Source organism: Neocloeon triangulifer, unplaced genomic scaffold (assembly GCF_031216515.1).
Source record: "Neocloeon triangulifer isolate White Clay Creek 2 clone unplaced genomic scaffold, ASM3121651v1 ptg000014l, whole genome shotgun sequence".
Lineage (NCBI taxonomy): Eukaryota > Metazoa > Arthropoda > Insecta > Ephemeroptera > Baetidae > Neocloeon > Neocloeon triangulifer.
In genome coordinates, this window is record NW_026775556.1 from 14,033,854 (window position 1) to 14,047,229 (window position 13,376).

The window sequence follows — 13,376 nt, forward strand, 5'->3', positions numbered from 1 at the left end:
AGTCTATTATTGCACACTCTCGCATGCCGCAACATCTGAGAAGCGACTAAATCACATCATACGTTTTATTGTTCGCGTCGCGTGCTGCAGCAATAATATGCACGGCGTTGTCGCATCTACTAAACGGATTTATGCACTTTGTTGCTGCGTTTTATTGTTTATTTCTCGATTACGACGACGAGCTGTTAGCGGGCTGAGTGAGTCTGGTTTTACTGCAAAATTATCTGCCAAGCAGCTCATAAAATAAACATTTGATGTAGATGTTTGTTCCTCTGCCGCATATACTCAGTTTGACTTAAAAATTTTTTATTAAAACAAGGATTATTATTATTTCTGGCTTTTAACACAAAGAGATTTTGCTCGGTTTTTTTTTCGCACAAAAAACACATCTCAAATTGTGCTCAAGAGTTGTTTCCTTACGCAAATAATTTTTGGATGAAAGTTAATTAGGTAAGGGGGAAAACACCACCATTTTATAACAAAATGTGATGAAATGTATTGCATTTTAGAATTTTCCCCTTATTTTATTTGTTCAAAATTATTTAATTGTTTATTGCAGGATTATGAGAGGTTTTAATATACAAATTAACTTGCAATTAACAAAATCAAGATCCCTTCCAATCATTCCCATCTAAACCATCCCTTAAAATAAAAACATTTTAAAATTATTAGTTTAAGTCAAACAAATTTTTAGTTTCTCTCAATTAATCTTGCAATCTAAAAGACATTTTAACAAGAAGGATAGTAAACTTGTGTTTGCTATAAACTTTTGGTACAACTTTTTGCTTAAAAAGGTCAAAAGCGTTGTCTGAACTGAAGCATCACTCAAGCAGTAGACCATGGAAATTTGTCAAACGACAGACAGCCAATTAAAAAGTTCGCAGGCCTCTAAAAATTGGCAATTACTTGCAAAAAAGAGACGACTCGGGCTGAAAAATGAGCCGAGTTGAGAACTTTGGTTGCGCACAAAAGGGGCTGAATGTTAATTACACGTACCGTCGTGGGTTTGTGCGCGCACGAGAGCAAAGAACTCTCGGTTTTGATTTGGGTATGTGAGATGTGTGTGTATTATTTATCATTGGGGCGCAGGGCCTAATTAAAAGCGCTGGACTCGCACGATACGTCTAATTAAAGCGGCATTAAGGTGGCGTTGAAAAATCGCTTCTCGACTGCGCGAATCGGCCATCACTCATCGGCCGCAACAAGTGCTCGCTCCTAATTGCACAGACCGACTCCCTTTTCTTTTATTCTTTTTCACTCTGCAATGAAAATCAAATGATTTCTTTCAGCGCAAAAAAGCCAGCCAGCCGTTCACCTGCGTGATTAATTACCCGCCGGCCGAGATGGCATTTACTGATGACTCCAGCCGGCAGGCCGGCGGAAGAAAGAACGGGCGAATTCGCGAAAAAGCAAATTCGCCAAATGATAGATTGCCTGTTTGTTTTCGAGGTTTTATCTCTCGCTCGACTCAGGTGCCCCTGAGGAAGTATGAGAAGGCAAACTTCCCGCAGGTTTTTTGTGCAGCAAAAGGGCAAACAGGGAAAAAAGAGTGTCACCAACGATGATTTGTGGCCATCGAATGACCGTGAACTAAAAAAATCATATATTTTTTGGCAAATTTTCTTCATCGTTTATCGTGTGATAATAATTTTATGAACATTAATCTAAATTAAGAGAAACTTCTCAGAAAAAAAAGAAAATGATAAATGATAAACAGAAAATTACACAATTTTTGAGAACAGTATTTACTAAACTTTTTTAAGTTTGCATATTTGAAAAATTAGAGGCACATATTTGTAAAAAAAAAGACCTGCAAAGTTTTTATCTCCATTTATAAATTGAAAATTATATTATATATTTTTATTCTCCTCTTTTAGTAAAATATGCGGACCAAATCTTCCTCTCTTGCAGCTCTCTTGTTAGAAACTGCTTCATTAAATGACTTCTTTTTATTATTAATTAAATCGAAATCTAAAAGGAATAAAAAAATTAAGGCAGCAATTTGGGACTACAACCCTTAAAGACACTTCTCTTGAATCGTTTCAGTTCAGGCTTTTCTCACTCTAGGGTAGAAATAAACCACCCGCAGAGCGTCGGCATCCCCTTTGACTAAGCGGCCCATTCAAACGATCGACCCTTTTAATAGTCGCTCTTGTGAGCCGATCATCAGCTCCTAACAATTAAAGGAAAACCTCCCCTGGAGTTGTTTTTAACCTTTGGTGCTTTTTTTGTAATTAGGGGCGCGTCGAATCGTGCGGCAAAAGCGAAGCCGGCAGCAGCAAAAAACAGAAGCCTCTTTGTAACTTTCAATACTCCTTTGTTCAGAAATCCGACACGCTCCCGAACTTTTTTTAAAGACACGTGAGCAACGTTCTTAAAATTCGCCTCTCCTTTGAAAAGACGATGTGGATATTTTTACAAATAATTTATTTAATTGTAAATTGTAAGTTTATTAACGTCAGCTTGAATTTATTAAATGCTCTTTTAGAAACCTTAAAACTGTGAAAATCGTCAAAGATTCCATTCAAGCAGCAAATTATTTCTATTGATAATGGTATGGTAAGATATGACACTATAAACCTGATTTTAAATAACATATTATGTGGCAAATAAATTGTTTACAATCAATTTAATTACAATTTTAGATTCTGTTTAATGTAGTTTTGGCACGAAAACTGCCAAAAATACATTAAAAAATATTTATATCACGCGTTGAAAACGTCAGGTTTGTCTGAATTGATATAATCGAGCTGCAGATGTTAAAATTTATACTGAAAATCAATTTTTTTTTTTTTAATTCAGAACACAACATCGAATTTGTACTTACAAGCAGCCTCGGCGTTTTCCATCTGCTCCAGAACCTTCCAAAGAGCTCTTGACGTTGTCTGCAAGCACAATTTCGGTAGATTGAACACGATGTAAACAATAGAACACTTGCATCACGTGACAGTAGCGCCCCCAAAACTGACTTTTACAAGTATAACACAAGGAACGATATCAGCTGATAGCTTGAGCACTGCAGATTTTTTTTTTAAAGTAGTGCAAATAGAATTATTTTGTATTTTTTAAACGTTAATAAATATATAAATTTATTTTTAAATATAATTATCACAGAATAAAAATTATTTTTAATAAAACAATTTAATAAATTTATTTATATTACATACAATGTGTTAAATAATTTTTTAATAAGATGCATCTTTTACTTTTAAAGTGCCTTTTTTTTATTTATTGAAATTATTGACCAAATTATTTATATAAACTAATCTTGAGCCACTAATTCATGATTTTACAGCAATGAATCTTTTCATCTCTCTACTGATACTGTTTAATTTAATGTTCCGCTTCCAATGTTCCGCTATTAAATTTTATATTTATTATTTTTTTTATTACAAATTTCTTTAGGGTAAGACAAAGTTTTGTCAGCCTGAGCCCGCAGTCTTTTATTAATGGTGCAGAATGTATCACCCATATTTTTCTTGCGTAGCAATTTAAAATTTACGATCTATTTACCTCTTTTTATAAATTTTATATTTAATCAGAAAAAAGTAATCATTTGCAAACCGCTGTTACTTAGATTTTAATCTCTCCATGTTTTTTTTATCCTCATTCTTTAGCTAGTTTGAGCTTCCATTTCTTTGGTATCCTCTATACAAATAGAGTTTTCAACTATCTGGTTGAAATTAAATTTAAACCATCGCACATGCCTAAAAATTACTAGAATGCCCCTTAAATTTAACATGTCTGCGGAAATTTTGTCTCCCCGTGAGTTATTAGTCCGCGAGAGAAACAAAGTGCGTAATTAAGCAAAATTCGCTAACTTGGCAGAGGCAACTGCGGACACATCTTTTATTCATGGAACGCGACGGAGAAGGAAAGAGGCGCAAAAATTCGCGCACCTGCACCCCAGCAGCGCAAATTACACCACTAATTCTAATTACGTGATAATTTATGCGCAGCGCCGAGATTTTTGCGAGTCCGTCTCCGCAGAATGCTTTCAGAGTGAGAGAGACACCCCATGCAGAATCCGCAACAATCCTCTCGCGGGAGCTGACTGGCGCTCATTAGACGCGAAAAACTCTCCCCCCTTGCAATTTCATTTGAATAAACACTCAAAACTCGTTGCAGAAAAAGTAGAAATATAAAAATAAAAAACACCTGCGGATTTACGTACAAATTTGAATTCGCTGCTGGTTTTATTCCATCTTGAAAAGTGCAGGGGTGCAGAAGTGCGCTTGGCAAGTTGGCAAGTGTGAAATGCGGGTGCACGTCGGGCTGGGATGAAAATTAACAAGTACAGTGTGGTAAAAGATCGGGGTGAATAACAAGCAATACAAAAAAATCCCCACACTTCAAAAGTGCTTTATGCTTAATTATTTGAACGACCGGGGCTTTTCATTAGCAACCGGCCTAATTGGCACTCAGTTGCCGCTAATTGGCGACTCAACGGTTACCTTTAGTGCAAATTCGGAGTTGCGTAATTCCAAACTTCAACCTTAAGTATTTTAGCTAAACAAAATTTATGGATTTAAGAGTTTAAAAATATTAAATTTCAATAAAAAAAATTAGAGGGAAAGATTTACACAAGCATTTAATAAAACTTTGTAGACAACACAAATATTTGTTTTGATTTAATTCAGCTTGCTAAATTGAAGTTTTAAATTTAAATTCATCTCTTAAGAATTTTAAGCCATAATCATTCTTTTGTTTGCAAGTTTGAAACTAGTATTTTATTTCATTTTTTATACTATGATATGATAAATGATAAGCCCTGGGGCAAATTTGATCATTAAAAATTACAAAATTTGAATTCTAGTATCGAACTATTTCCTGCTTTCATTGGCCAAGGGCTGCGAATCAATAAATCTTTCCTATGAAATATTGAGATGTCAATGGGAACTATTGAATATTTATTAATAGGGCGCGGATGAAAGCAGATAATAAATCGTGCAATTACACTCTTGAGGAAGGGTAAAGGCAGAGGATGAATTCAAATGAGTTATATTTTGTCGGCTGTCAGTGAGCCGCAGTAATTTATCGATTTGCAAAGGAGCCTCCGATCCTGAACACTTGATTTATATATTTATTCTAAAAAAATTTAAAATAATCTCAAACTTTATTTGGTTGCATCATTATATTTGTTATAGGCGGTGACACCTTGCGGATGGAAATAATGATTGGTCGCGCGCATTATTCGCGCATCTAATATGCATACAATGAGCGACGAGCCCATTATCATTATACACGTGCATATACAAGTATCCCATCGCGCGCGCGAATGCATTATGAACGCCTGTAATAGTATAATTTTATTATTTGTGTGCCGTGCGACGCCAGGTATTTCTGAATTGATGCTGATGAATTACGGCGGCGCGGATAAATTTTATTCCATTGTCTGCCTCGCGGCTCATTAAATATTTAAACAATAAAACAAACTAACTAACCAACTAGCGTGTCCCGTCGCGCTGCTCAAATTTGACGTCGCCGAAAAAAGTCGGGAAACAAAAGTAATCGCCTTCCTTTGTTTTTTGTGAAGGGCCTAATTATTCATTTGCATATACTTTGGTTCGCAATTCGCAATTTGGCTGTCAGTGTGTATTGTAAACAGGGTCGTTGTGGCTCGTTATCTTGGCAGGAAAAGAAACTCAACCGCAGACGTCAGAAATACTTTTCATTGCAGATTAGCTGTTTGTTTACTTGGTAATTTAATAGCAAAATAATATGATATTTTAAATCACGTAAATGAAAATTAATTTCATTAAAAAATTAAATTCAATATTTTTTTTTCATTTTTCAGTTCTTAATTTCATTTTTCCCATGAATCCTTATTCATATACTCTTAACAAACAGAATTTAATGCACCATGCAATATACAACTGTACTGTTTACTTACTGGACTGTGGGTGGGAATGTTGTTGGACACCCAAAATAATTGCCTGTGATGCTTTTGTTTTTGGTGTGACCAAACAGCTCTCGTTTTCGTGTCGCTTTGCCATCCTCTTATTTTATTTGTTTTGTTTGTTAGCAAAATCGTGATTTACCTCGCCACCTTCATTCCCAATGTTTGTCTCGTTGCGCGCACAGCAGATTTTTTCGCAGTCCAAAGGGTGCATGTACTCTTGAAGATAAGAGCAGCGAAAACAAGTGGCTTTTTCGCAGGTCGAATGGGACAGGCCGGGAGCAGTTTTGTTTTGTTTCATTCCGTGCTGCTTTTCTCTCACCTCCCTTCGTTGGCTCTTTTGTTTTCGGCCGTGATTTATCGCCTTTCAGTAGCTTTTAAATTAAATTTTGGCAAAGCCTTAAGTATGTTTATAGGAAAGTGACAGGTTGAATGCTGTTAAATTGCGTATGCATACGTTCAGTATTTATTTATGTCAAAGCATTAAAAAGTTTTCTAATGTTTTGCATTTTTAAACACAGAATTTTATATTAATTTATATTTAAAATTTGTTCTTGAAAGTTATAACCAAAGATAAGATAACAAAAATGGAAGGGAATTTTTATTCAAAATTTATTACATTCTTTTTATAAAATTAATTAAAATCAAAATAAGTTATTAGGCTACATTAAAACGCTATGCATAATATATTTTTCTCCATGCGTATTTATATTTTTGGCAGAAGTTTTCCTAATAAAATATTTGAAATTTCAATTATTTCTCATGAAATAAAGAAAGGTGCAAAGTTAAGTTGGCGAGGGAAGCTGGAGAGACGTGCCAAACGACACTCTCTGCAGTCCACTCATAATTTGAAGAATATAAGAACAGCAAATCCCATTTGAAAATTTATGTAGAAACCATGCACTTCTTCCGTGTCCCCATTTTGCTAAGCGGAGGTTTTTCCGATCACATCAGCATTTTTCTCCATGTTCAATTTTCTTTCTCGTCATATACAAACAGAAATAAAATTTTGCGTCGCAATAAAGTCTAAGGAAGAGTCTGTTTTCGCGCATAATATTGGCGCGTCCAACTTTTACGAGCGGAAGGAGCGTCGCCCTGTTTGCTCCGCATCTCTTTTGCATGCTGGGGGAAAATCAGCAGTCGGTTCGCGTTTTCTTCCTTTCCCTAACGTGCGTGCCCAAAGCAGCAACGAAATTTGATATCAAAAAAAAAAGTCGAGAACCTCAGTTGACATTTCTCATGAATAAATTACCACACCGTCTGCTTATGTGATATCTGTTTTGTAAGTTTCATTGCATAGCTCACGGATTTCCCGTTTCACATTTTCTGTGTTTAAATTTTCCTCTAACCCAACATTTTTACAAATATTTAAAAAAAAAATATTAATATTTTCCTGCCATGATTTTTTTTTCATCGTGCAGTTCAGTTGGAATAATTTTAAAAATTTGAGCTCCCAGCAGAATCACAGGACAATACTCTGGTGGTGTAAAAAGCCCAAACTCAGCAAAAGCAGGGGTGCAAGAAGGATCCCAGCGGCCGCGATTGTTTCGCTCCAACGCGCGCGTAATGAACAAAAAAGCGTGAAGGCGGATTACGCACTCACAAAAACGGTGACAACAATGTGAGCACGTGCTCCACCGAGATGAATTTCCGCACCTGCTCGCGAAAAATTACATATACGTTTGCCGGGGAGGATTGCGGAGGAAATGCCACTGCTGGTGCAAATGTGAGAGAGCGGCCTGTGGATTTATTTTTGCGTTTCCTCAGCACGTATTCATCACGTCCAGGAAATTGGCAGAGCGTAAATCTCCGGACAGGAACAGCGGCGGCGCCAATTTGTTTCGCTCTCTTAATATGAGATGAACCAGGCGAGATGCATTTTTCATGAACGTTTGTTAGTTTAGGTGTAAAACAATGGTATATATAAGAAAAATTATTGCAAGGCACAATATTAAAATTTAAATAACATTATGTGAGCATTGATCAAGCTGTGTTGTAGCATTTAATTTGAGCGGTTCATTTTTCTGACACTAAACTTATTAAAAAAACATTTTTTTCCATGGAAATATAATTATTTTACATTAGGATTATTAATATAAAATGGATTTTGTTACATGAATTACAATTATATTGTGCAAATATGCAAAAGTTATTAAAAATTAAGGAGTTGTATGGAGAGGCACATCTTATCAGTTCTCAAAACATGATTTCAAAAATTTATTTTCTCTGCATTCAATCAAAACAATGAAGATTATTATTTTTATTGTTATACATATTATCTTACATCAAGTCAATATAAAATCTGCGTAAGAACTTCACAAGTCATAATTTCTTGTGCACTCATACCGCAGTAGTAAAATAAATGGAGATAAAACTGGCAAATTATTATATAAATTTCAATTTAAAAAGAATAGTCTGAGAAAAACATCCTTTAAAAAATTAAGAATCAGTCATAACTATTATAAAAACTGTGTTTTTAATTCGAATAATAAATTAAATTTGCAATCTATCAGCGATGTTTAATGTTATACTTCAATGAATTAGTAATAAAGGAAATTCAAAAGAAAAGAAAACGTGTTACATATTTATTTTTGCAATTTATAAAGCATACCTTTAAATGAAGATGTGTACATATGATTATATGTTTTTTATAATAATAGAAACTAGACATAAAGCATAAAAAATAAATGATACAACTAAAAAATAATTAAAATCACAGATAAGAAAACAAAAATAATAATAATTAAATTTAACGAATTAAAGTCATTTAAAAAAAAATTTATTTATTATTAAAATTATCAATTTTAATAATATAATCAATTAATAAACTTTTTTAAGATATAAAAAAGAGTAAAATATGTTTTGTTCATTGAAGTTGACTAATGGAATCAGTGAAATTCTCTCACCACACAGTGAAAGTTATTATTATGAAGCGCAAATATCTCCATTTTGCTCACATCATGCAAATTCCTATACAGCAAGCAGGCTCTTAATTAGAATTTTGTATTTGTCCATCAACATACGGAGGGATTTCTGGGAAGGTTTGTGGCCAATTAGCGCAAAACTCGTGCAGACAAGAGGGAGAAAGAAGCAAGCTCGCCAAAAAAAGGCTAATTAATTTTTGATATGAAAGCGGCCCATAAATAATGTGAGCGCGCACAAAGCATAGAGAGTCGTTTCGGGCGAATCATTACAACATAAATAAACCTCCGCGGCGCAGTCTCGTTTTACGCATTTAAAATTTAAGTGCCAATTTCGCGTGTCGTTTTGCTCTGGCCGGTCCTCTCGGCAGCTAATGATGCCATAATTTTTATCTCTCGCCGCGCGCAAATCCTGCCCCAGCAGAGAGACAATAACGCCGAAAATACGCACGAATATTGTTGTTTTTGCCTTGTCGGTCGGCCTGGCTGTTATATATAATAGAGGCTTGTGTGTTTTTAATAGAGACGGCGGGGCTCTCTCTCGTAAATAAAGTAGCCCCTGGCCTTCATTAGACCGTCTCGCGGTGGAAGGAAAAAACAACATCCCGAACGGCCGGATAGGTTTTTCTCCTCTCGTTAATTGACGTCTCGAGAAACATAAATAAAACGGGCCGCGCGTTGTGGAAATTTCCGACAAAGAAAATGCGTTTTCTCTTTTTCTCTCTCATCCCCCGCCAGCCACTTTGTGCCGTAATTGCGCGAGCTATTAAGGAGAAATTAATGAGAAAGACAAAGGGGCCGCGGTGTTGACAAAGTCGTGAGTCTCGAGATAACCAAATTATCTTGCGCTTTCATCCTGACGCGACGTGAAAAGCAGTGCCAGGTAATTCACTTTGCGCAGTTTGAAGTTTGAGTTACGTCGTCGGGATGGAGGGAGCAAAAGCACGGTCGTCTCATTAACACGAGATGCGATGCTGCTCTCGCCCGAGGGACGCTTTAAAGTTGTGAGAAATGCTATTATCCGGCAGGGAGGAACATCGATCAACAATATAAGGGAAAACGTTTTTCTTTTTTTTTTCTTCATTTTTTGTGCATTTTTCGTGATATTGTACATACTTGCTCTTTTCCTCAATTTTCGACATTTTGCCAGAGAGAAAATGTTTTAAAATGTTGGCATTAGTAAGTAAAGTTTTCATTCTGGAGGAAAAAATCTCAATTTCTTAATATTATACCTGCTTGGAGCATTTTTATCTTACTTAGACGATCGAAAAACAAACACCTCCGGCAAGCAAACTACCCCCATTAGGAAAACTCCCCTTCTTCGCACACCATAAATTTACAGCTCGGCAGGGCGGTCATTATAATCTTGAGGATTCTCATTATCTTCATAATTCCATAATATATGAAAACACCTGCTTTCCTTAATTAATAATTAACCATAATTTTATGATATTTAAACGTAATTTTTATTTGATAATATATAAAAAAAATTTTTTTATAGAAATCGTTATATGAGAGAAAATGCATTTTGTCTTTGATATCAATTGTATTTTTTTATTATTATTCAATTTGTAGGCTTCCCACTCTCTTATAAAAACGCCACCTGCTTCCTAAATTGAGTCGTCCCCCTTTGTCTTGGGTTCGTTTCTCACGCGCTGCAGTCATTATCAGAAAATCAGCTGGATTATGGCCGCCGACAACTTAATTCGGTTCCGGTGCACCGTCTGCGAATCGGCATTTTGAAGATGGCGTCCAAACTCCGCCTTGACGATCAGAATAAATTTTCGCAGACAGCCCTCTCACTTCCTGTTGAGAAGCTCAGGAAACTTGATAGCCCCTCATGTCAGGGTGACCCCTCTTGTGTATACTCTTAAAGCTCAACTGCAACGATTTAACAGTGCTCTTTATGTGTTCTAATACAGCAGTTACTTTACCTTATTTGCTACCATGTTTTAATAATATTTATATTGAGACGGTAAAAAATTGAAGAAAAAATCTACATTTCATGGAGTTAACTTTTTATTATATATAATTAGCCATAACAACGATTAAATTTACTACACAGTATAATATGGAGGAAATTGGAAATTATTAATATTATTTTTGTGACTAGACTAATAATGAAGTCTAAATTTTATATCATTATAGATTATAGTATTAGCCTGATAGGAATGGGCATACTTTTTTTACGCATTGCTGCAATTTATTGGCCAAAATTTTAGTTACAATTGTGTTTATTAATGTACCACCAGGCATTCTCTGCCCAAATACATCATTTTACACCAAACACCAAAGAATATCACTCCTCTGATTACTATGAGAGGAGCGATATTATTTTTTTTATAATTTTATATCAATTTAAAAAAAAAAGTTAACAAGCAGATCTTGATGTTATCACTTTTTGAGAGTGTTGACATTTGCGTATGTTTCTTCATCGTCAAAGCTAGAGTAACTGTAACTAAGGTTTCCATAAGTATCTGCATTATTTGAATAGGTGGGTTCGTCACATTGGTTGTACTCATAAGATTCGCAAAATTTTGGTATGGGTGCCTTGAAAGTACTGGGGGCAGGCTGGTATGCTCCTGAGGGAGGCGGTTGGTATGTTTCTTCAGAGAAGCCACCACATGCTTCTTCATAAGCAAATTCCATTCCTTTATTTTGACGCTCTTGCGTAGGTAAGGTTTCCATTTGGATTTCCTCAGCATCTATGATTCTCTGTCCAGATACAACCCTGGACCTTTTTGTCGGCAATGATTTGGTCGACTCATCATCAGAGCGTGATTTGACGATGACGATGGTGATGAGAATCATGGTGATCAAGTGCATCACCACAAGGAAACCGGATATTAACCACCAGTGCGGTATTTCCTTCATCGGTAGTCCTGCTGAGTCGGACACTATTTAAATTTAATTGAAAATATAGTTCTCTTTTCAATTTCTCCTAGAACTTACCAAAATCTTTGTAGGTAGCGTTCATTTTCTCACTTTTCTTCTGTGGAATTAAAGCTAGGCTGTTGAAGTTGAACTGTGAATTGTGTGAATGTCTGGTATAAAAAAATGGTGTAAAGAAACCAACCTAATATGAGGAAGTGTTGATAGAGTTAATTAATTATCAGTTTTTTTATCGCGTAAAAACATGTTGTGACTGTTTTTAAGATTATTTTTAGTGCCTGTAGCTGAACTTAATACGAAATGTCGTATGTTTCAATGAGAGTGGAATAATTAATTAAATAAAGAATAAATTGGATAATATTCATATCATTTATGATTATTTTAAGTTGCCTAAATTTTCTTTTTTTTTTTTTAAATAACAAAGTTGCATGGTGTGTCTTGATACAAATTATTGCTTTAATAAATGCAATATGAATTTAACTTGCACCTACAGCATAAAAATAAATATTTATTTTTCCATTTTTATCACGACAGCTTTGGTTTGCATAAAGGAAGATAATAAATAGGTAGACATTGAAAAATTCAGAGGGCTTTAAATATTTGAATGATAAAATAGTTGTAAACATGTGCACTTAAAGCTTTTATGAAGATTTAAAAATGCGTGTTGTAGCAGCTGTTAAATTAACGCAACACCAGCACTATTCACTCTATTACTTTTGGTGAGCGAAATAATAATTTTTGATGAAAGCAAGCGCTTGCAATTTAGGTGGTGCGTGACAAGTACGGGCTGGACTATCTCTATTTTCATTAAAATCTTAAAATTTTTATGATGAGATTTTTAAGCAGATGTTTTAAAATTTTTAGATATTTCATGGAGATCAATTGACAATAAATTAATTTTAATTTTGATCTTTGGTCTCTCTAATTTTGGAAGCCTTTAACTGCAGGGCACTGTCCGGGTCTGATTACTGGCAGAAAAAGAAGAAGCCAGCTAGTCTTTCATGTACCCCCCTCGACGGTTACATTTCAGCAGCAGATGAAGAGAACGAAAAGTTGGAGCAAATCGCCGCCGGCTCCTCCGCTCTACGTACACTTAATTGAAATCCACACAAAAGGAATTGTTCTCGGCACAAAGCACATCAGAATAACCTTGCTGAACACGTACAAAAGTGAGTTTTGCGCCTCGCGATGATGATGAGATGTGCGCGAGGAGGCCGCAGAAAAGATATTCTCTGCGTTTTCGAATTTGCGTGCGAGGAAACTCTCGGTCGGAGAGCAGAGAAGTGTATTTTCTTTTCAATTTACTTTAGCCGGCTCTCTGAATTAACAAACAAATCATTACGCCACTCGTGAGAGAAAGAGATGGAGGCGCGTTTCTTTTTCTCCGCTCGCTTAATTGCTTATGTAAATTAATTCCTGCGCACTTTGTTTACTCTTAATTACAAAAACATCAGCGCAGCGAGATGAGACGAGGATGAGCTGCCGCGCTCGGGGGCTCACAAGGAAATCAATTTTTGTTCTTCTCTTCGCTCGCTCATCTCTCGAACTCGTTTTCAGGAATTTAATTTTTCACGTATACAGACTGAGCAGCTGCTGCTCTGCGGTTGCAGAATTTAAAATCAATTTTGATATTTTCCCTTTAAATTACTTTTAAAATCAGAATG

The 13,376-nt window shown here is 35.5% G+C and overlaps 1 protein-coding gene across 3 annotated transcripts; it reads right to left on the reverse strand.

The window, feature by feature from the left end:
• Nucleotides 1-10,835: 10,835 nt before the first annotated feature.
• On the reverse strand, nucleotides 10,836-11,870 carry LOC132200783 (uncharacterized). Of its 3 annotated transcripts, none has more exons than XM_059626498.1 (3): nucleotides 11,773-11,870; nucleotides 11,328-11,717; nucleotides 10,836-11,272 (listed from the first exon to the last, which is right to left on the reverse strand). In XM_059626498.1, the coding sequence occupies exons 1-3, from the start codon at nucleotides 11,795-11,797 to the stop codon at nucleotides 11,169-11,171; spliced, it is 519 nt and encodes a 172-aa protein (XP_059482481.1). In that variant the 5' UTR covers nucleotides 11,798-11,870; the 3' UTR covers nucleotides 10,836-11,168. The 3 variants fall into 3 exon arrangements, with proteins under 3 accessions (XP_059482481.1, XP_059482480.1, XP_059482479.1); XM_059626497.1 differs by having other exon boundaries at nucleotides 10,836-11,278; XM_059626496.1 differs by having other exon boundaries at nucleotides 10,836-11,717.
• Nucleotides 11,871-13,376: the final 1,506 nt, after the last annotated feature.